Here is a 24,621-nt window from a genome sequence, read left to right as displayed (position 1 = left end):
GGACAGCACACACTCGTCTCACCTGGCTGTCCTGTAGCGCTCTGGTGCCACCCACGCAACCACACAGCACAGTAACACATAGAGCATCTGGTAGTAACACACACAACCCAGTTGCTAGAAAAAATGTACGCATTTTACGCTTCTGCAAACCACAGATATTTTATATTTGTACAATATTTTGTGTCGGGTACGTGGAAGCTTTACATTTCTCAACAACACTGTGGTGAAGGTGAGGTTAGATTATCACAAAAAGTGTGTGGTTATGGCTAAGAAAAATCACAACACAAATGATTGATGGCACCAAAGCCGCTGGAAAAGCTGGGATGGGTCGGTGAAAAACACCCAAGTTCGGTGGCTCAAACCCTGCTGGGGGTCATGCCACATGTCAGTGAAAAACACCAAGGGATGTAGGCTCAAACGCTGCTGGGAAATGCAGCAATGTGTTAGTGAAAAACACTCACGTTTGGCACAAAAGCAGCTGTAAAAGCAGGGAGGGGTTGATGAAAAACACCCAGGTTCAGTGACTCAAATGCTGCTGGGAAATGTCGTGATGTGACAGGTGAAAAACACCCCAAATCATTTACTCAAAAGCTGCTGGAAAAGCAGTGATGGTTTTGTGAAAAACACCCAAGTTTGGTGGCGTAGATGCTGCTGGGAAACACCTTGGTGTGTCAGTAGGAAACACCTACATTTGGTGGCACATAAGCTGCTGGAAAAACAGGGACATGTTGGTGAAAAACACCAAAGTTTGGTGGCTCAAACACTGCTGAGAAACGCTGTTATGTGTTGTGAAAAACACCCATGTTTAGTGGCACAAAAGCTGCTGGAAAAGCAGGGATGGGTTAATGAAAAACATCCAAGTTGCCAGGAAATGTCACCATGTGTTGGTGAAAAACGCTGACGTTTGGAGGCTCAGACGCCGCTGGGAAACATTGCCATGTGTCAGTAAAAATCACTCAGGTTCAGTGTCACGTCACTGGTGGAAATGTGTCAGAGGGTCACCAAAAGACAACTGGTGTTGTTTGTTCATCTCAAACAGTGATCTGCAGTGGTGTGCAGCTTGGCAGCCGTCTCACCTGGTGTCACGTTGCCATCGCCTCCCCACCTCCTGATGACAAAATCAGCTCCTCTTATACTACGTCGTTAAAAAAGTTAATATTCTGTGATAGAAATGTAACATATCTGTGGTTTGTAGAAATGTACAATGTGCACATTTTCTCCTGGCAACCTGGCTGACACATAGAGATGCACGTGCAAATGCATGGAGAGGTTGAGATTTATTGTTTGACATTTACAGATGAAGGCTGACATCAGGGATTAAAGCTAAGGGAATGAGTATAGTCACTCAGGGTCCTCACAAGCATGGTAATATAGATGTTTGTGTGTGTTTTAGAGGAAAACAGTGGGAAAAGGGCCCTTACTTTAACCCTTACTGTATATTCACAAAAATCCCCCTTCTCCAGTTACATAAACAGCAGAATAATGCATTTTTGCTGTTTGTCATTTCACATTCACAAGCATATAAGACTCATTCTGGGACATTATTTCTGCTACAAAGTACAGAATAGTTGAAAAACTGCCTCGGCAACAAAACTCTGCCCCATCCTTGAGTGTCTGTGCTGTCTTACATAACGATGCCTCACCAGCCACCTCACAGCAAGTGAGCTTGTTCAAAATCCTTAAGAGGCGTCTCTTCCGTCTTTTAAATTGTCAGATTTAGCAAAGGATTGCCTGGCTTGACCGGCGCACTTCTCACCAGTCAGTCAAAATCAGATCATTGATTTCTCTGATGCGAGGTTTGAGGAAAGGGCACACTAGAAAGTGTCTGAACAAAGCCACATACTGCTGGCCTGGTTTAGAGCGTGGCAGCATGTCAGACCTCTACGCTTCCTCCATTAGAGATGCTTTGTCCCATGATCTTCTCTATTTATTTTTAACAAGGAAATCTGGATGCTTCTGCAGCCGCGGTGTGCTTTTCATTCGGGGAGGTTAGCAGATGAGCTACAGCCTTGAGACTGGGGTCAGTACAGCAGGTTTGGCTGTTTTTCATCTTCTCTGTCTGTCTAAGAGGCTGCAGCTCCACTGGTTCGATGAGTCACTCGCCAGGCTGCAGCAGAAAATAATGCTGTTCTACTGCCACCTTGTGCTCACTGTAATTGAACAACTCCAGAATCACTCTACACAAAATTATCTCATTGCAGGAAAAGCATGTGACAGCAGCAAAGAAAGGTAAAAACATTTGCTTTCACAAGGCGCCTCTGTAAAACAGACTTTAATCAATATTATGCAGAGAAATGAATTCAAATCATTTGTGCACAAAATTAATACCTAGTACCTTGAATCTACTTGAATACTAAATGTTAAATATAGGTAACCTAGAATTACTGTATTGAGATAGATATTGTAATTGAGTGAACACCATGTGGCCAAAAGTATAAGAACATACACCTTTGTGTAATTTTGGTTTAAGGCTATTTTTCAGGGTTGAAGCTTAAAGCTACAATTGGTATTTTTTATAACTGTGTGTCATATTTGCTGAAACTGTCACTATATTATGAGAGAAGTACATGAGTCCTTCCTCCTTGTCCTACTGCTTCAATAGCGTTTGCTAGAATTGATCGCCATGCAGTCAGCAACAACCAATCACAGCCGATAAGGCTCTACCACAACAGTTAATCGTGTCAATCACTGCTCGTGAAATGTGATCAAGCTGTCAAACTAGGCAGCACTGATCAAACATGAATCAAGGTTTTACGCCGTTGCCTATTTCTCGCCAAAAATGTTTTTTATAAACATATATTAGTGTACCGTTTAGCTGTAAATGAGAAAGTTTGTGAATTGGCTGCCATGTTGGAAATAGTCAACCAAAGTACCAAGCAGCTCCCACCAGCTAAACAGTACACCAAAATATGCTTCTGAAAACGTGAGGTGAGAAATAGGCAATGCAGTAACAGAATCTTATTTCATAGTTGATAAGTGCTGCCTAGTTTGACAGTTTGACCTCAGTTCACGAGTAGTGACTGACATGATTTACAGCTGTGTTACTTCCTGTTTCAACTTGACAGTGCCCCCATGCACACAGCTAGGTCCACAAAGAAATGATTCAGAGTCTGGATGGGAAAAACCTGACTGGTCTGCACACAAACTCCATCTGACACCTTTGAGATGAAGTGGAACGCCTACTGCGAGCGGGGCCTTATCGCCCACCATCACTGCCTGACTTCACTAATGCTCTTGTGGCTGAATGGGAGCAAATCCTTGCAGCCAGGTTCCAAAATCTTGTGGGAAGCTGAAGCTTGAAACCAGAAAAGTTAAGACTGTTATAGCTGCAGATAAATGCTCTTGATTTGGGGATGATATGGATGTCTCTGTGTCCATAAACTTTGGCCACAGAGTGTACTTTAAATAGCCTGGAAGCCTAGGGAGAGGGGATGCTGCAAATCTCCTTCAGCTTTATGCCCTGGGTACATCTGCTGCATTTTTTCCTGTTTAACAAAATTTATAGTGGCCCTATTCGCTCTAAAAAATGATTCATGGGGTTAGTGGATAACACTTTAAATTAAGTTTGTTAAATTAATGTGTTTTAGTCAATTGACAACTTATTTTAAAAAGTTGGTCAAAATCAAAAACATTTTTGACATTTTTGAGCAGGACGGAATTAAAATAAGTACGTTAGAATACCTTAAACAAAATTATTTGACTACTTAATATCACCCCAACTGTACTGAGTTGGTTCAACTTAATTAAATCATGTAGGTTGTACTAAAGTAATTGGGTTTGGCAGATTATAAACGGCTCATAAGATTTACCCAATAATTCCAGATTCTTAATTCTTACCTTCATTTCTTTAAGATGAACGAATGGATTCTTTTTTAGAGTATAACAAGTAAACGAATATGTCACAGTCCTCGCTCATATTTTGGCAGCCTTTGCATTACTAAAAGCTGTAAAACATATGTCCCTAACATACTCTCAAACACTCCAGGGTACAGATTGCATACACCTACACACAACGCACTGTAGTACACCGAGTTCCACTGTGCTGTACCTGCCTCTTCTTTCTTTGGTTTTAGGTCCAACAGCAGTTTGACCCAGACACCTGAGAATACAGCAAAGACAAATGTGAGAACAAGACAGAGAGAAAGTTAAGGGAAAGGAGAGAGAAATAGTGTGTGTGTGTGTGTGTGTGTGTGTGTGTGTGCGTGCATGTGCGTGTGCGTGTGCGTGTGCGTGTGCGTGTGTTTGTGGGTGGACTTTCTTGTGTGTACATGAGGTACTTTCAATTCAGAAGCTGTGACATCGAACTGTCAGTGAAGCCCAGAAGTGCTGACAGGTAGTACACGCACACACACACCTACCTATACACACACACACACACACACACACACACACACACTCTCTCTCTCTCTCTCTCTCTCTCTCTCTCTCATACTGTTGTAATTGAAAGCTGTCACTTTGAGATTTTCTCCTCCACAGGGATTTGCACTGGTTGGCTGCAGCTGCAGGATTTCACTCGTCTCTTCTCTTTGATACTACTCCTCACCTCTAGATTACAGTCCTGACTCTCTCTCTCTCTCTGTTACTGTAGTACATGATACACCGACTCCCACTCATTCCTCTCACACACAAACCTGCTAATAAATGACCGTCTCACACAGTTTTAGCTGTGAAAAACAACAACACACTAAACATCTGTAGATGAATAAAGAAAACACGGTGGCTCCTGAAAATGAATCTGATTCAGTTGGGTGACAGCATCAGTCTAATTGGCCACGGTTACACCTTGACTCGCCCAGGTGGTTGTGGCTTGAAAGTGACTGCAGTTCAAGTAATGGTAAAGCCGAGCCGTCCGGAGCAGAATAATTTATGTTTGTCACTTCACAAGTCTCGCTATTCTCTGATGTCTAAATCTTCTCTTTCGCTCCTCTATTCTCTCTCTGCTATGACTAAACAGTGTAATTCATTCATTATGGATTAGGCCCTAAATTAGGTTAGCACATATTTAATCATTCATGTGGGCTCACTTCTTTGACTGGCCTGCTGAATCATTAATTAGGAGTTTTGGAGATGCTAATTTGTTCTATGATCCGCATGAGCATCTGAAAGTTGGATGAACTGCTGCCTGTTTTTATGTCCTGCTCTGTACCTGCACATAAAGAGTTTTCTGCAATATTTATTATCCGAGGACTGAGCATAAATTTTGGAATAATAGGCCAGACCAAGGACTTGGGTCCACTCACCCACACCACACAAACCCACCAGAGGTCATACTTTTTTAATATCGACATCATGCTTTTGATATTAAGGCACGGGAACAGATGGAGGATGCAAGATAAGATGAGTTTGGACGAGAATATCCAACTAATGTGCACAAATGTGCACACACACTCCTATTCAAATTTTCATATCCCTACGGAGTAGCTAATAATACACTTTATGTGCTACAGTGTGTTTGTGCAGTGTGTAAAAAAAAGAAAACACATCAAAAGTAATCAGAGAGCTGCTGCACCAGGCTGCTTACTTTACATGCTAACGTCCTATAAGAAATGCATGGGCAGTGCATGACCTAGCTCATTCAGTGTATTGGGCAAGCTTCCCTGGTGCCTTATTATTGTCATTATTATTACTAGCAGTAGCAGTAGTATTGTTTAATTTTTCAGAATGAAAAAAATAGAGTATAAAAGAGAGGGGGACGATTTTGATTAGGGTTATTCGTGATTATGCCTGAGAGATAAGCAGACAGCTTACAATTTGGAGGAAGTGAAGCATCTCTTCAGTTTGGGGCATTTTCTCACTGTGGGTTGTGAGAACCAGTTCAGAGTTTAGGCAGTATCTGTTTGTCTGATGTCTGAAAACATAAATGACTACAAACTGTGAATTTGTTAGCTTTTCACCTTTTTGCAGAATTCTGTTTTGTTATTACCTCTTGCTGAGTCACACACCATATTTCAGGGTTGTGTATTCATAAGCCAGCAGACTGCTGAACAACTGGTGGGATGTGAAAGTTAATCATTTTACTTCCACAGTGACTGTATTGTATGCATTTGTAAAAGTGTCCTTTGCATTTCTGAAGGCCCTGATAATCATTTTTCTGAAAGAGCTTTTATCTATAAACAACGAGGTCCTTCAACGCACTATCAACACATTATTTTCAGCTAGGGTTACTGGTATTTCACTTTTTTCTGTGTTTCTGTCATTGGCTTGAAATGGGCGGGGCTCTGTGGAAAGAATATTGTTATATACTTCCCTGGACCAATCAGAATAGAGTGCTGCAGGGATGATGTTTTGTTGTAGGATGAGGCAGAGGTTAGGGTTGCCCTGCTTCCCTTGATACAAGCCAATGGAATTTTTCAATTGGATTTTGGATTATTGCCAAATATCAGCTCTGTGGCAAACAAAAGTTTACAATACTTTCATTTTGTTCAGTAAGATCATCTTCACAGATTAACACCACTTTTATGATTTTTTTAAGCATAAATGCAATCACCAGACGTAAAAAGATAACATAAGGTTACACACAAACTACACAATATGACCTCAGCATCACCACCACAACGAGGCTGTAAAGCCGTATTTGGCTAATGACGTTTTGTGGTCTCATTTAGCCTTTTTAAAGATATCTAAAAGCTTCAAAATTCACGAGTGGGGTATTTACTGACGTAGTTAATACTGTAGAGCAAAAAGTGAAAGTCTTGATAGCTTGTGTTAACGGCAGACCGTATTTAAGGCATCTTACCAATAACCCATTTAAAAAAAAAACACTGGCTTCAAGACAAACAGAAATATGCTAACTCATTATCTGGTTTTAATACTCATTTCTGCACTTCTCTATTTAGTAAAATGATCAGAATCTCCCGGGGATAAATTTTGAGGGGTTGTTTCTGATGACATCACACTCACAAGAGAAATACTTAAAGGGACAGTTCACGCCAAAATGAAAAATACATATTTTTCCTCTTACCTGTAGTGCTATTTATCAATCTAGATTATTTCCGTGTGAGTTGCCGAGTGTTTGAGATTATCGGCAATAGAGACAGAGCGCAAGGCGTCATAATCTGAAAGCCACGCCCCCAAAGGGGAAACGAGGCCCGCTTTCCCCTCCGCTTCTTTGCTCGTTCGCTGTCATTCTGCCTCTGCAGCCCTGCCTTCAAGTCTCCACGACTGAATTGCTAGCTAGCTAGCTAAAATTATTAGCTATAGCTAGCTAATAATTAGCTAACAATAAGATGGCAAAGGATTATTTTAGCACCCTATGCCTACCAGAGAGGCAACAGTATATTGATAAGCATAATATTGCCGGTCTACCTCAGTGTCCCTTCTCCTTACCTTGCTCGTCTTGGAAAAAAACATGATGTGGAGATTCTTTTTTAAGAAGATGAGCATTTTGGCATGCTCAGCCATCAGCCTGCTCCTACTGCCAGCACACCTTGTTGTTTTGCCTCTACATGCTGGTAGATTGATAGAAGTGCTAGAGCGGACCGCTGGAATGGACTGCTTGAATCGCGGAGCGTTGGGCACAATTATAACAGAAGTTGCATTCATACTGTCAGTGCTTTAGCTTAACATACATAAATACAGTTAACTGTTACTCTAAAAAATACATTTGGAGGGTTTGACAAAGTGTTTGCTGCACACATAGACATACCGAGTGTCAGGATCCCACAATTTCTTCCCTGTTGAAGCCTCACATTTTATTGCCTGTATCCATTTTTGTCTCCTACAGGGTTCCATTTTTCTGCTCGGCAGTTGATAAAAGCTAGGCTCTGGGTTTTTATTGGCCGTGCAACCCACCACACAGCAACTTTTTGGCGGAGGGGGAAGGTGTGAGGGGAAAGCAGGCCTCGCTTCCCCTTTGGGGGCGCGGCTTTCAGATTATGACGCCTTGCGCTCTGTCTCTATGCAGATGTCTGCTGTCTCTCCAATAAAATTGAACTAGAAGGCATCTGGCTTGTGGTGCTCAAAATGCAATTTCTTTGGACCGAACAACACCTGCCAACTGTATCACTGCACAGAAAGAAGCTTGTATCTACTGCTAGCTCACCAAGTACTTAGAGCTAGCCAACATTACAGCTCAGCCAAGGAGAACGCCATTAATATTTACATGTCACACTGTCATGAGCCCAAACCTCTCATCAATGAGTAGATGCACGCTCCCTTCTGCACAGTGATACGGTTGGCAGGTGTAGTGCGGTTGAAAGAAAATAGTTCCTACATGAAACTGCTCACAACAACGTTTGTGGATTACTTTGAGTAACTGTGTCAGGATTTTTTATAAAGAGACATTGCTGTTGAGTTTTTCAAATGTATATCTCTTCTTTTTTGGTGCTTTGAGGAAAACGAGCTGAGTGCCATTTAGTTCCATTATATAAGAGACAAGGCAGACATCTCTGTGGCCGATATCTCCGACACTTTAATGTGACAGTTCACGAACAATGACAGACCATCAACAACACTAATGCACTCCCCCTCACACAGCAATTGAATTCACAAAGAAAACACTCTTACAGAGCGTTCAAGCCAATCGCACCAAGAAGGAAAGCTGTGAAATACTTCTTTGTATTAATATCTAAGGAGCTTTCACATTGAAACAAGTCACTGCATAATGCTTGAATAACATGAGGCAGCATCTTTTATGTTAAATCCCTTGCCAATTAATCTATGCATGAAAGCTTATGCATGTGCAGGGCTTGATAACTCATTTGGGGAAAATGCCCTCTGTTCCCCGTCTTACAGTTTCAGCTGAACGCCACGGTCCAGCTCTACTGTATCTTATATTCCACGCTCTGCTGCTCCTGGGTGCTTAGCTCTCTATTTGCTTTGGTGACCTGCTTATATTGCGGCCTTATCTCACCTCTTCTCTCACTTGATTACCCAGTGGTGGGGTTGCCTTCCCTCTTCAGTCAGCAAAGTCCAGCTCCAGCTGGATGAACTGATGTCCTCAGTTTCATTATAGCCTTTTTAAACTTTCACCAACTCCAGCCTCCCATATGGCATATCTTTGAATGCAGCGAGTAGTGACAAGTAAGGCTGAATCATATTTATTGATCAATGTACAGAATAGATTATAGCCTCAGCCACGGCCAAAGTTGCACTATAGGCACATAATGATAGTCAATTCCTTTAGGGGGTGGAATTTTTCTTTGAAAGGACGCCAGAGGACACTAACGGGTATAAAGTATACATGGAGCTTATACTCCCGGGGCCTCACATCTGAACTCATGTAGGATTTGCCTCCATATATTAATCCCCAGAACATTACAAAGCAAAACAAGAGCAGATGTTATGTTTGTACCTTAGTAGAGCAAACACAGATATTTTATTGCACTTTATTTAATGCTGTTTAAAGGTGCAGTGTGTAGGATTTAGGGGGATATAATGGCAGAAATGTAATATAATATAATAACTATGTTTTCATTAGCTTATTATTACCTGAAAGTAAGAAAGGTTGTGTTTCATTACCTTAGAATGAGCCATTTATATCAACATAGGGAGCGGTCCTCGTCCAGAGATCACCATGTGGCACCGTCATGTTTCTGCAGTAGCCCAAACTGGACAAACCAAACACTGGCTCCAGATAGACACTTGTGTTTTTGTGTTTTCGTGTCAGCCATCGTCGCCTGCAGCCCATCGTGGAAAAAACACTGACTTCTAAAACTGGTTTATTCTGTGTTTTTACCGGTTTAAATGACCAGGTCTGTTTGTTTTGGAGTGATAGAGACCTCTGTAGATAATCTAGCTCCTGGTAAAAACCTCCTGAACATTTAAATCTTAAGTTATCAGAGAAAAAAAGATGAGCATACATCAGTCTCGTCTCATTGTCTCCAACAGGCCAAACAGTATTGGAGAAACACTGGTCTGTTTGTTTAAGAGAGGAAGAGACCTCTGCACAAAATTCGGTCCACGGTAAAAACCTTCTGAACAATTAACGCCGAAGGAATTCCAACCAGGAGAAGTTTCAGCTGGTTGCAATGTGCAATTTAGATGTCGCTAAATCCCCCTAAATCATACACGCTGTTCCTTCAAATATTTAATTTCCACTTTGATGCTTTCATGTTTTCTTTAATGTTTTGCCCTGTGGGCTGGAAGAAAAGTGAGCTAATTTAGTGTTAACTGTATTTCACTAACTCGGCTTCTTCTCCAGAACCTTTGTGCTCCATTGTCTCGCAGGTTGCCTCATATCGCAGCTGTGCCTGGATGGTGTGTGGTGGTGTGGCTCCTACTACTGCTGTTATCATTAGTCATACTTCTACTGTTATTATACACATATGATTATTATTATCACATACATATACTATCATATTAATATAAACTTACAACATATGCTACCACATTACTGGTATTATTACTAAAATGAATGTTATTGTAAGCTAATATCATCACTGTCTGCCCTTCATCTCTCTCTCTCTCTGTCTCTGTCTCTGTTTATGTATCATTTTGTCATACGGATTACTGCAAATTTATTATGTTGATCTGTTCTGTACGACATCTATTGCACGTCTGTCCATCCTGGAAGAGGGATCCCTCCTCAGTTGCTCTTCGTGAGGTTTCTACTATTTTTTTTTTTTTCACATTAAAGGTTTTTTTTGGGGGATCTTTCCTTATCCGCTGTGAGGGTCCAAAGAACAGTGGGATGTCTAACCAGGCGGCTGTTAGGTTGCAACTTTAAGATAATTTTATGGTAGGATAACCATCTCAGAAAATATTGCAGTTCCACAGCATCACGGTATTACAGAATTTTTTATTATCAGTCAGAATAATCCTTAAAAGAAATAAAAATGGAAGGGTTATTGTTGGTTGAACAAAGGTTGTATTACTGTAACTGAAACGTGAATCCATTTTGTTCATGGAAGTATAAGTAAAAAGTCTCCCCTTTGAAAATAACTAAAATAGAGTGGAGATTCTTTGTCCAGTTGCATTTTCTTCAATATCATAGAACTGTACATAGTATGATAACCATCAACTTTTCTATCATGGCATGCCTTGATACCAGTATATTGTTGCAACCCTAGGTAGTGGTCATTTGAGCTTGATATGGCAGCATTGTCTCTTTTAACTGTTCAGAAAAGAAAAGAATGAGAGAAACGTGTCTGTGTGTGAGGGAGTGTTATCTTTTATTATTATGAAACCTTTATTTAACCAGGTAAACCCCACTGAGATTACAAAATCTCTTTTCAAGGCAACCCTTGCAAAGATAGCAACAACAGTGTTTCAAACCACATATACGCAAACATTAAAAATGCATAAAACAAAACACACAGTAACAACTCACAGAGTCATATACCAAGAGGACAGACAAGAGGATACAGATCTAGCTGAGGAAGCAATTACAAACTCTACATTTTTAAATGCCCTAATTGGACTCAGCCTACCTAGCTGCAAATCTGCAAGAAGTCAAGGCTGCAGGGGCAGGAAAAAAACAAGACTGTTTACACATTTAAGTGCAAATGGGAATGGAGGGTGTTATCTGAGCACAAACAATATTTACTAGTTTAAGTGAGATACACCCACAAGCGCTGTGCTCCACTGTATCCAGCTGATGCAGGCATTGGGCAGAGGCATGCATATTCAACAGATCACCATAGTCAGGAGAGGGAAGAAATGTAGCCACATTTTTTCTCTTGCAGATTTTTCAATATGAAGTTTCAAACTTCAAGAAACATCAAGTGAATTACACAAATAGCCTACACCACTATTGTCACTCAAATTCATACAGTAGCACGATTAAGCCACTTGGGGGCGCCCTTGTGTCATGTACTCTCTGGAGAAAACAAGCATTTGTCAGGGTTTGTGGATAATTCATGGTCAAGGGGTGTAATAATCAACCATAAACCAACAACACATGAAACTGTACTGAGCTCCTTCAAAATCTGCCCACCCTTCTATAATATCAGTGGTCATTACCATCATCATTCATTCACAGTTAACGGGTAAGGTATCATTATTTTCTCTTATTCATTTTATCATAATTAGTTTTCAATAATTGCATCTATTTGTCGTACCATACTGGTGCGATATAATGCAAACTATTTGTTGCCTTTTTTCTGTTGAATTGTGAATTTTCATGATTTTCATACGTGATGACGTCATTCAAGGACTCGCTGTCGATGTCCGACAAGTCGAACAAGAAACGGAAGTGCAGCATGAGAAGAAAAAAGAGGTGTTTTATGTATGAAGTTAGTTGGTTAACGTTAACTTACCTCTGAAGAAAGAAGTGAAAGCGGTGGGGAAGCCGAGGGAAGCATTTCTTCCGTCGACACTCCAAAATTAGAGAGTCCTCCTGGACTAAGACGTCACTTTCTCTGAGAGCAGGAACAAAGTGTCAGGTATGCTCAGCGAGATAACAAATCGGCAAGCTAACGCTAACTGACAACGCGAGTATCAGACTGTGTCGCTACTTTTGCGTTTTGAGTTGTTATTCATATATCCACATTACACAGCAACGCTTGATAAAGTAGATAACGTTAGCCATGGCTGTTTTGTGATTTCACATTGTCAAAATACAGCAACAGCGTCAGGCTAACTTACAACAATGCCGACTAACTTGTTAACGTTACTTGTAACCCGGCTGGCAAATGCACTAGCTAGCTAATGTTACAGTTAGCCTACTAAGCTGTTAACATACATTTTGGAGACTTTAACTTCGGTGCCTTTTCCTGTCGGACGCCAGTTTAAGTTGGTGCAAGAGCGCCAACGCAAAATTTGCATGTCTCCCCAGTTTAGCTGCTGGTTGCTGGGATCAGTTACAGCCGTGGTACAAAGGTAGAGATCACCTATGGAAAACGTTACGTCCAATGGTTTATACTGGTTTGAACCGAGGCTGCATTTACAAACGGGCTAAACAGCACCAGAGCCCCTGATCCCTTAGGGCCCCTAAAGCGCTAAAGTAAGGGTCTCTGGTTGTCACTGGGACCTGTCTTGTAGAGGAAATTCTTTGTCAAAATCCAGACCTTGGATGGTGCATATTCCTTAATCAGCGTGTCTCAAATAAAATTACCAAGCACATTGAAACCATAAGGCCAGGTACTATAACACCAACATAGCAATATGGGTTGGACTCTGAGGAAATAATGAAGCTTGCATGTGTTGTCTGATGTATGCACTGTAATTGATGGCTGTCTCAGTAGCACATTTTTTTTACTCCAGAGCCCCCATACTGGTCAGTCCAGCTGTGATTAGAGTGTCAAACCTGATTTCGTACTAATATGAAAATAATATGATTCTTTTCAGTTACCTCATTGCGTGATGAAAAGTGCCAGGTTGTTATGGAGTGTCTGCATCTGTTTGGAGAGAGACAGTTGTTTCTGATGGATCACTTGCTTTATTTTGTCTTGTTGAAATCATGATATATTCTGTACTCTGTCAGCCAGGATGGATCCAGCGCTTCTGAGGGAGAGGGAGCTGTTCAAGAAAAGAGCTCTGTCAACTCCAGCTGTAGAGAAGAGACAGGCTGCCTCTGACTCTGGGTCACACAAGAAGAAGAAGCCCAAAGCTGACAAAGAGAGTTCCTCTGGGTCCAAACACAGCGCTGGTAAGTGTAGAAGACTTTATAAAAAATAATGCCTGACATGTTTGACTGTTGCAGTGAATGGTTTTGTCCTGGTGTTGTTAGTGAGTCATGTAGAGATGGAAGCCATAGTGCCACTGACAGAAAGTATCATTGTAATGCATGGTTCTGGTGCTCATCACTGGGCTTGTGAGTGTCAGCAAAGATGCACCAATCAAAATTTTCAGAGCTGAGACAGGTTGTCTTGTAATGTCATTACAGTGGCCAAGGCAGCACCAGTCATTAAGTGTTGTAATTTTAACAGCAAGCTCAAACACAAGGGCCTCTGAAAAAGACACAGCTTTTGACTTTAGTGATGTTCTCTTCAAAATCGGAGAAGCTCCTCCAAAACAAGGTATCATTTTCAATCTTCAGACCTTCTAATTTCGGGATAAATATTTCTTCTCTGCATACCTCTTTAAATGATCAGATCAAAGAACAGCTTTGAAAATAAAATTGTTTACTACAAAACAGACAATGTTTAAATTGGATGCATCACAGTTTTGTATGTTCATAAACAGAGTTAGAGATCAGAACTGAATTTTAAGCAATGGGGCCTTGCTGTGTGCACACTGCACTGGGGCCAGGTGTTTGTGCAGTACCGGTTGTGCAGTTTCAAGAAAGTTAAAACAAAACAAAAAAAAAAGCAACAGTTTTTTTGATTATTTAAAACCTTGTTTTTACTGAGTGGTAAATTTAGAGACCAACAGCTGTGTTGATTGTAATAATAATGTGTGCATATTTTGGCAAAGCTTTGTAAATTTCCTCTTGATACTGTACTATATTGCACATTGGCTACTGTAATGGCTCATAGACTGGCACCTACCAAGCCAAAATTCTTCAGCTTAGTAATCGCACATCACATCATTTGCATGTTGTCATTGCAACGTGGCTGTGCGCACCGTGCGCACCGTGCGCACTACTCCGCTATCTTGCAGTTGGGTGTGGATGGACATAATGTGGCATCTGTAGTGTTTTTGTGGTACTGTTTCTGGAAAAAAACAAAGGCTTTGAGAGCATCCCTCGGCTCTTGTACATCATGGCACCTCTTTCCTTTTCTCCAGCCATGGCAACAGCAGCTGAGGGTTGTGCTGTATCCGACTTATAATCATGTCCGTCAAATTGGAATTGGCTCTTGGTCCTTCAGATATTCAAGTGTTCGGGTTTGAGAGTTTGAATGGGGCTGAGCAGGACATTCAGGGTGACCGCAACATTCACATAATAAAGTAAACACGCCAAGTTAGCTCTGTGAGCTAATGCGTTATCGCTAATGAAGGATCAGAAAAGTGCAACAACTTTTTCTGCCAACGCTAGATATCAAACAAAAGCCAGAGACTGTATTGAATTAAGCTGCTGTGAGCTGTAAATTCACAACTTCTAAGCAGAAGGCAGAAGATAACATTATCTCAGAGCCTGACCTGGCAAAGCTTCTCTTCCTCTGGGCAGCTGCCTCTGTCTCACTCAGACTCACCCTGGGTCTGTGTCCACAGCTACCTGTACCTGAGAGCAATGTGAAAATGAGGAGCACTCACCCTGCAGCTAAATCTGGGGATCAAAACATCCCCCCCCCCCCAAAAAAAAAAGAAAAAAAACTTGACTTGAGGAATGTCAGTTGACAAAGGGTTCTCAGACTGATGATTTAAATTTTCAACTTTCAACACACAGCCTAAGTTGAGGGTCAAGCTTTTCCAGGAAAGTGCAACTCTTGTGAAATCTTAGGGCTTATCCAATTGGAAATTGGGAAACTTGCATGTTTATTGCAGTGAGTTGTAGGCAGTTGCGGTGACTATATTAGGTTCCCTTATCAGTCCTAGCTATTCTTGGAGGCACTCTTTGGACTGTATGTTGACCATTTTCTCATGTCGCCTGAGGTAGCTTTTTCATTCTTATGCTCCAGCTCTGCTTTTAAATGATCTGATTCATAAATGGCTAAAACTAAAACATTCTCACCATCAGTAGCCTCAGGTGCTTTAAAAAAACTTTAAATATTTTGGACACCAGAACATTGTTAAAAACAAATAGTTTGAGAAATACCAGGGAGCTGAGAGTTTAATGGAATGAAATGAATTAGACAGGATGTAATATAATCCCAGGTCACTAAAGACCTGAGGTGTGCATTCAAGTGTTAATTAGAGCAAATGCTGCAGAGAGATCACCGTTGTGTTCGACACACACCCACACACACTTACAAGTGAATACAGAAATAGAAACTGTGCATGTCTGACAGATGTCCACTTCAGTGTGAGTAGGTAAATATGACAATAACAATATCATATTTTTGGCTAAGATAAATTGCATTTGACCTGATCTATGCGCTCAGCCCAGTGTCAGCACAAATGATCATTGTCAGTGAGTACTGTGCTTTGAGAATATGAAGGCTTTATTACGCCTTTTGGAAATTTGAAGTGACAAGGTTCCTTTGATCGTGATATACCTGGAAAAGTTTTGAAATTAGAATGTTTTCCAGGCCTGGATATGGTTTGGTATTAACTGAATGTTTTGGAAAAGATTTGAATTTACATTGTTATGGCTGTTATCTAAAATATGTTCATAAAAATCCATGTCCAATATTATGTGAAAAAGGTTCTTTGTATTACTATTTTTAAATCAACTGCTGCGTGAGCATTGAAACATCACTAGTATCACATGATACACATAAACCAGACCAGCATTGTGTCATCGCCAAGGCTGCACTCCCTTTAGGGGTGGGGATTGCACTGTCACATCCGGAGAGAAACAAGAAAATGTCAGAAAAGCTGATGTGTAGCGGTTTAACTAAGACTTTTACACTGAGATCTGAGGCATAAAATATTCATTAATATTCACTGTCACTTTGGTAAATGGCTAAATGATGCTGGTGATAGTTACTACTAGTGGATAGCTATCGTTAGCTTGAGTAAAGTCATTCAGTATAGCAGCATCAGACCGTTGTCTCCAGCTAAATCTCAGCCTATAGATTAAACAGTTGGCACTTAGCGTAGTGATACCCAATAATTCAATCAAATATTCTTACTTGATTGAATCACAAGGTATTATGATCCAGACATCTATATATGTATAGATAACCAGAAAAGCAATACCTGAACACTGTGTTGGGTCATTGACCCAGTTGGATGGGGGAGGACTAATGGGCCATGATGGTGATCAGCCTTTGTTAAGGTATCGTGTACACTCAGGTTCAGGCAAGGTCACAAAATAATTATTAGACATGAATATGAAACAGACATTTGTTTAACAAGAAATAATTGCATACAGACTTATCAAGATTATAAACCAAGCACATGTCAAATTGCATCGACATCTGCAGAATCTTTGGTGTTCTATACCCCAAAAGGGGTTCAGCCTTGAAGTACCTGTATGTGCAGGTCTGGTCTCTTGGCATATGCAGGTAGTTGGTGGCAGGAATGTCTAATGAGCAAGTACAGTTAGTAAGTGCTAGCAGTTTACTTAGCCACAAATGCCTGGGGAGTGCGTGTGTAAAAATGTATGGCTGCATTGCTATATAGAGCGCTGCAGGGATGATGCTTTTTGTAGGCCGGAATGGAAGTTAGGGTCGCTCTGGTTCCCTTGTCAATAGAATTTTTGTCCAATGGATTTTGGAATGTTGCAGACAAAAAAAGGCAAATTAAAGTGTATGAAACGCACATTTTGTTCAGCAAGCTAATCTTCACAAATTAACACAACTTTTATGATTTTTGAAGCATAAATGCAATCACCAGAAGTAAAAAGCTAACGTTAGGCAATTAAAAAAAACTACACTATGGTTCCATGACCAATATTTCCACCCATCCAAAAACCTATTGACTTTAAGATTAGGGAACGAGGAGTAGCATTTCTGGGTTTTAGGACTCAGTCCTGCACCTCCCCATAGGCCGACCCTGTTAAACTACTGTAAGTCATGGAAATAGGAGATGATATGGAAAAGTTAGGGAAAATTTTGAAAATTCATTGGTAAAAATGTGAGCGAATGCAGAAGTAAAAGTTTGCAAAGAATTAGAAACAATCAAACACGTCTTCTTTGTAATTACCCAGCATCACCGTGTAGGTCAGGCTACACTCTACCCTGCTACCCTTCGTATATCTTCCCTTTGAAGTTCCCTTCGTACGTCTGTTCTCTTAGCAGAAAAAAAAGGCTGGTACATAATTTAGTGACAATTTATTAAGCATCTTGGGGTTAGGCTTATACATTGTGCTCAAAATTACATGATATATTACATCACTGTGCACCAACCAAGTGTCACGTGTTATAAGATAATGTTGCGATGCTAAACATGTTGACAACACTGGCATACACTTTACTAAAGAACAGAGAAACACAGGCTTTATTCGAAGCAGCAATGTTGTCCAACAAAGCTCGACCATTTGTTGTCCATCAGGTCCTGTTGGGAAACTGGGATATTGAAGTCTTTAGATTTGGACAGGATTTTCCAACTGTTTACAACATTTTACCTTATCTCATAGAAGCTAATTCTCAGCCAGCTCACAGGTACGTGCAGTACTCACAGGGCAGATGAAAACTAGTTGATATTTGGTCTTATTAGTGTTTTCATGTTAACATGGCCTCACTAGTACTATTTCTAGTACTATTGTTGTTATTATTAGACGACTCGAGTTCTCTGTCTTTCTTCTGGTGGTGTTTCTGGTGTTAAGTATGGCTTTCGGGGTCCGCCTTGTGTGTTAAGTGGTAGTGAATGTACATGTGTGAAGAATTCCTCTGAACAGGAATGAAAAGCTAACTAGACTCACTCCAAATCAGTGACAAGCCGCCCCCTTTCTTTTTTACATTGTTCTGTTATCTGGTCTCTTCCATCTGTATCTTTTCAACTGTGAGCAACTGAACCACTGTTGGGCACGTTTTAGAAGTACTTTTCTAATTCGGCCAACACTCAGGTCAACCCAGTTCAGAACTGAAAGCCGAATTCCTACTCTTCCTTATCTTCATCCTTGCCTCACCCTATACCACCTCAGTGTGGGATTCCGGCTCCTTGCAAATGCTAGTCATTAGCTTGCCGCAGCTCCCCGGCCCCTCCTCCTGTAGCTGGTGATGTGTCTTCCCTTTGGCACAGCACCCACAGTCCAGCAGCTCATAGAGCACAGCCAAGGCAGCCAGAGACACGACAGTGAGGATGAAGAGCAGAAGGATAATGAAGCAGGCCACGTTCCAGCCGTCGTGGAAAGGGTAGACCTCCTGGACCTGCATGGAGACATGGGAGAGTGGGACCGCCTCTGGGTGCCACGGGAGATTGCTTGGGTGTATAGCAGAAGTGATGTTTGCCATGATTTCTGGTTTGAAGCGACAAAAACAGGGAGAAAGGCAGATTGTTAACGCTTGTGACAGTGTTTGGTTCTGTGTTTCGCTGTGATGTGGTGACAGGGAGACCAAATTAGAGCAGCGTGGTGGTTATAAAATACTTGTTTCCATGGTGAGAGAATGATTAAAAAATTAAAGTAGTTGAAGGATGTCTTAAAAAATAAAACTCTACAGATCATGTGCCTGAATTTCATTATCACTTTTACACAGCTAATGCACTTTTTGACAGGGACACAGTCTCACTAGAGAAACAATTGTTAGTTAAAAGAAAAGACAGTGTGTTATTAGAGCAAACAGTAATATTGCAAAAGAGCATAAACCCTACTGAGGCCATCTGCTCAGAACAAAAATAGACTTAAAAGCCTGGTAGAAGAGGATGGCTACACAGGGGAATGTTACATCTATGCTTGGTTTGCAACTCTTCTGCCGTAACACCTGACACAAATGTTGAAGTCAAGGATCTGCAATCTAGTAATTAAGTTAAAAGATGTTCTGCAGTATGCGCATCGTCAGGCCATTTGGTCTCTCCTCAGCTATCCTTTCACATTTTCAGCCTACCATTTTAAAATCCTCAGGGAAGAGCGTGCCAGGATCTCTGCCCACACACACACACACACACACACACACACTCATTCACACATGTGCACATACATGCTCCAAACACACATATGCACACAGACATTTTTATATCACGTAGTGAGGCCAAGGAAGCTGACCCAGATTACTTGAGTGAACCACAGAACTGAGGAAGAGGAGCGTAAGTGCTTCTCTTTACACTGGGCTAATCCTGTAAGGTTACGCTGTGTCTGTGTGTATTTCTTCTACAATCTTATAACTGCAGTTGAATATTTTGTATGTAAAAACACACACTTTCATGTATGGAGGATAAATTTGTGGTGTCTCAGAGCAGGGTTCAATGTTAATGTGTTTTTTTAAGCAGTTAGTTATTACTTGCTCCTTTACAAATTGTTTTTTTTTTATTAGTGGTTATCAAATCACAAAAAATACTACAATCAGTTATGTTTACTCGTTATTTTGCCCACATTCTCTAACGCAGGGAAACTGAACTTGCTTTGCCTGGGGGCCAATTCTGCAAAATGACAGGAGGCCAGGCACAGTAGCCCCGCATAGGTCAGGTGTATGCAGGGGTGTTTCTGGGATTTGGGGACCTTCAGGGCTTAGCCCAGACCTCAGTCAGGGGGTCTGAGGGATCCTTCCTGGCATTATTTTTTGTGTAAACAAGCTCTATTTTGGTGCTTTTTTTAATACGCTTCTGCACCTTATTCAAATTGAAAATACAAAAAAAAAAATTAGAAATTATTAGAAAACAGTTGGGGGGCCACCCAGCACCCTATCGGGGGCGAGATTTAGCTCATGGTCCGTAAATTGAGTTTCCAGGATACTGGAAATACTCACTTGCGCTTCAGCTCATAAACTCTGTCTTTACCCGCTGCCATTTTCTTGTGAGTACTGCGCATGTGCAACAGAGATGAGAAGGAAGCGAGACAGCTCACTTTTTGGCGACTTTTATTTTCAGCTTTGATAAAACACACATTGTGTTTAATTCTTTTTTTCACCACTTGCCTGATCGGACATGTGAGTTTCTAGCTTTACTAGCCCAATCTTGCATTTCCCTTGCCCTGGGCAATCGGGCAATTGTTATTGTTGAGCCCTGTAAAGTATGACCTGTATGTGTGAGACTGTATTTTAGTGCACTTAAAAGAGACAGATAAAGGCCTCTTGTGTGATGGTAATTCAGTTTTCCATGTTACTTGAAACCGTAACATGGTAGAAGCCGTTGTGGTAGTGGCTTCAGTCGTCTCAAGAGATTTTCACCTCAGGAAATTACCTAAGGGCCAAAACACTGTCGGTATGATTTTAGGTAGGCTGGGTGAGGCAGGAAAATAACAACTATCAAGGGGTCACACACAGTTAAGTACATTTACTGTGAGTTGTTAATTTGTTTATGGGAGCAGACTGAACAACAGCTGTTCACAGATTTTACAGAATGTGGTAAGTGTTTAGTGGTATTTTCTTCACAGTCGACTCAACTTAACTCCCTCTTGTATCTTCTTATCACAGACCCAGCACATAATATCAACTTCACTTCAAGTTATTGCCATGACAACAACCTCTTTTTACTAATTTGTCTCGCCTGGTGTTGCCCCCCCACCACCCCCACCCCCATGGTCTCTCTGCTCCTCTCTTTTGTCAGAGCAGTCACATACACAATAACAGATTGGCTCCCTACAGCATCTGTTATCTCACCCCAAAATGAGCCCCACCCCAGCCGCGCTCTTAAAGGTGTTGTAGGAATATATATTGCTCTCTCTGGCTACACAGCAGCTGCCTCTCACTAAATGCACACACACCAAACACACTTATGCCTAATGCCCCAGGCTGGCTCCTCACAGCTGTCAGTCCCTCATTGATTTGTCTTAAGAGCTGCAGTTTGCACCGACTCATACATCTCCGCAAAGACAGGCAGGATGCATATGAGCACACATATAGTCATAGAAACACACACAGAGTTCCTGATGTTTGGTATTCTAGGGGGAAGAGTGCAGACGGACAAATCCATGTTTATTTAATCCATTGCGTGTTTGCTCACTCTTGGCCTAAATATTGCAATTGCCACCTAAAGCTCTTAGCTTAGTTATTGTTGAATTACATTTTCCACATGTAGGAAGGAATTGGCTTCATAAATAGATGTGCTCCATTTAAACAATGTATGATATACCCTGTGAATGCTGGATTGCACACCAAAAAACCCTCATAGCTACACAGAAGAAGAACCTTAACTTAAAATCATGCTGTGGATTGTTATGATCTGTTGATGTCAACCATGCACACATTATACTGATGATGCTATTCTGGAAAAAATATGCAGACTCACCTGTGTGTCTGGCTCTGTCTTAAGAAGATGCAAGTCAACAGATGCACTCTCCTGTCTTTGGTGCTCCACCTATCACTCCGTCTTCCACTCTCTCCCTCCTCCGCGTTCACTCCTCGACCTGTTTTCCTGCCCAGCACTCTCGCGCACTCTCAGCCGCCGCTCGTGCACTCGCTCGCTCCCTCCGCCACTCCTTGCAGCTCTCCATGTCTCGGCTGAACGGCACGGGCTTCTCTCGATCATTGGCTCTCTCCTCTTAGCCCTGCCTCTGCACCATTCGTTAACCGGCCTGTCACAATTTCAGCGTCCTGCCTACAGTGCAGCTCGCACCAACACAAGCTCCCGCCCACACCATGAATCATTCATGAATCAGTGTCTGTTTTCAGCTTTGATTGGCGAGTGCTGGGTCCAGACCTCAGACAGTCTCAAGGGGGGAGCAGCAATGTTGGACTCCAGCAGAGAATAAGACCAGCTGGCTGCACTTCAAATCATTCTTATCAGATTCCTCTCGTGTAGTACTTCTGCAGTATTTTTGTAGGATGCTTTTGTTACATTAACCTCTTCTACTTCCCTCCTCCCTACCATAGACCCATTTTTGTATATATCATCTGAAAGCTGGGAACCTGAACATTGATTTGAGTTGCAGCTCAGCACTGTGTGTGAAGTTTCTAGTCATAAATTGGTAATACACATTGTGTTTTGGTTAAGCGCCTATTAAACCTGTGAAAGTTTATAGTGTATAGGGGCTTAGAACATAATGATGGAAGTATATGATAGCTATTACTACTGTCAAATGTGTCTTGTAAATTGATACCATTTGTTACACAGATTTGGTGCTTAATTTAATAGTTTTTGGACTTGAGAGTTAATAAAATGGTCAAAAATCCCTTCAAAGTACCACATCAAGACAGCAAGACTTTAAAGGGCCAGTGTGTAATATTTGGCATGGTTTATTGTCAATCTGAATCTGAATCTGAATATTCTACCCAGTAATATGTTTATACAAGTGTATAATCGCTATAAAATAAAAATTTGTTTGGTTTTCGTAGCCTTATAATTATGCTTTTTTATATATATATATATATATATATATATATGTAGCAAGGGCCTTGCTTTAGAGAGGTCGCCATCTTGCACCGCCATGTATGTACAGCAGCCCGAGCGGACAATCCAGCCAGCCAGAGAATGCGTTTCGCATGTATAAATTAACCAACGAAGACAGCGGAAGGAAGGAAGAAGGAGGAGGAAACAGCAGAGTGTGTTTGTAGTTCTTCGATAGAGAGTAGTGAAAAGTTTTTTTAGTTATAAAGTTTGCGAATGGACCACACTTACCACGCAACAAGAGAGAATGAACCCGAACCGTCATCTGCGAGGAAAAGAAGACGCAACTTCACTCCTTGTGATGCACTCTCTGCGGCGCTTTTCCTCCTGGTGATATATTTCCCCAGCGATGGTAGCACCGAATCCCATTCTGTGCATTCAGTCTCTCTTCTCACCCGCTCAGCATCAAACACATGGAGTTCCTCATCTGTTTACTCCGGCTCAAACAGGTATGGCTCTGGGTCTGTGTCCGCTACAAGAAACTCTTCAAAATCGCGTTCAAAGTCGTCCATTGCAGCTACTATAGTCCGGAGATATCGTTTTGTTTACAGGCTACGTCTGTGCCTGTGTCTGCTCACCAGTGTATCCCTCCGCAGATCACAGCGCAGGACGTAAACACGTATAGTTCCGTGTATCAAACTTCTTCTAATACAACTAAAAAGGACTCTCGTTTTTCGAATTAATGTTTAAACATGTTTATTTTAAATGCACGTGTAGAAATGCCAGCTTCAGGGTTTCTGTAACGTTTATTTGTTCACTTTTACCGAGCAGGCTACTAACCCCCTATAGACTTCAATTGTATTCGCTAAGCTAAGCCACAATGCTAACCACTGAAACCCAGCCACTGGACGTACAGACCCAAAAAAGATATCGATCATGTTGTTTCACTATGAAAATGATAGAGAAATGGCATAACTCCCAAATTGTTGGAGTATTCTTTTAATCTTTACAGCTTTGTTAGACCAGCTAGGAGAACTACCTTTTTCTCTGGGACCATTTCACTACATGATATAACTTGCTAAACAAGCAGGTTATTAATAAGCCAATGCTAAACAAACATCCATTAGCTAAACTGAACGGCGCAGAGTGTGGCTAGTAAGCTGCAAGGGTTCTGCTGTAGTCAGGTTAAGTGATGTGAGGTGCAAATACAGACTGTGTGGTCTTTTGAAGCCACAGGACAAGAAGTTTCATTTGCCTTAACAGGCATTTTTAAGAGATTCTTCAGGTTGGTCTCACAAGGATGCAATCACCATACGGATGTGTTAAACAGAGTGTATGGACTGAAAAGGAACAAAAATATAGCCTTGGTCTTGGGTCAGTTTCAGGTCTCAGATTCTGCAGTATCAGGCAGGTTAAGTCAGGTCGGGTGTGAAAGGTGTGAGTACAGGCTAGTTCTCGGTCTTATTTTTAGGCCTGTGTAGAACTCTAGTTTGGATACAACAGCAAGCTTGAAAAAATAACACTGGTGGAAACTTCAGCAGTCCTAGTGTTTTTGGGTTTTGTGTTGCTCACTGCTTTGCATTGCATGTAGCCTAAAGTAAATTGCTACACACTGAAAAAAGAGAGAAGCACCTTCTGAGTGTTGATTGGCTGATTTGGTCCCCAGCTCATGTTGCTGTAGTCAGACAAGATATTAATAACAGTGAGATGAGGGAAAAGTCACTATGGAGGTACACAACACAGGAGAAAATATATTTTTTCTCACCAGGATGGATAATGTCTCTCTAATAACACTGTTTGTTCTTTCAGGTTTAAATGAGACAACGAACCACC

The 24,621-nt window shown here is 41.3% G+C and overlaps 2 protein-coding genes across 3 annotated transcripts in view; one reads left to right on the top strand and one right to left on the bottom strand.

The window, feature by feature from the left end:
* The first annotated feature begins 12,103 nt into the window (after positions 1 to 12,103).
* The window catches only part of gtf2e2 (general transcription factor IIE, polypeptide 2, beta), a 20,606-nt gene continuing 8,088 nt past the window's right edge, over positions 12,104 to 24,621 (top strand). Inside the window, exons 1-2 of one of the 2 annotated variants that reach the window (XM_050043906.1) lie at positions 12,104 to 12,323; positions 13,368 to 13,528. In XM_050043906.1, the coding sequence (XP_049899863.1) occupies positions 13,369 to 13,528 (160 nt within the window). In that variant the 5' untranslated portion in view covers positions 12,104 to 12,323; position 13,368. Of the gene's footprint in view, positions 12,324 to 13,363; positions 13,529 to 24,621 lie in introns of both variants that reach the window. The other variant, XM_050043905.1, reaches the window with a different exon arrangement.
* smim18 (small integral membrane protein 18) lies at positions 17,685 to 21,996 on the bottom strand. Its single transcript, XM_050043908.1, has 2 exons — positions 21,751 to 21,996; positions 17,685 to 18,826 (listed from the first exon to the last, which is right to left on the bottom strand). Exon 2 carries the CDS (start codon positions 18,819 to 18,821, stop codon positions 18,498 to 18,500), a length of 324 nt encoding a protein of 107 aa, XP_049899865.1. The 5' UTR covers positions 18,822 to 18,826; positions 21,751 to 21,996; the 3' UTR covers positions 17,685 to 18,497.

This window comes from Epinephelus moara, chromosome 5 (genome assembly GCF_006386435.1).
Source record: "Epinephelus moara isolate mb chromosome 5, YSFRI_EMoa_1.0, whole genome shotgun sequence".
Lineage (NCBI taxonomy): Eukaryota > Metazoa > Chordata > Actinopteri > Perciformes > Serranidae > Epinephelus > Epinephelus moara.
This window is presented reverse-complemented; position numbering and strand designations above follow the sequence as displayed.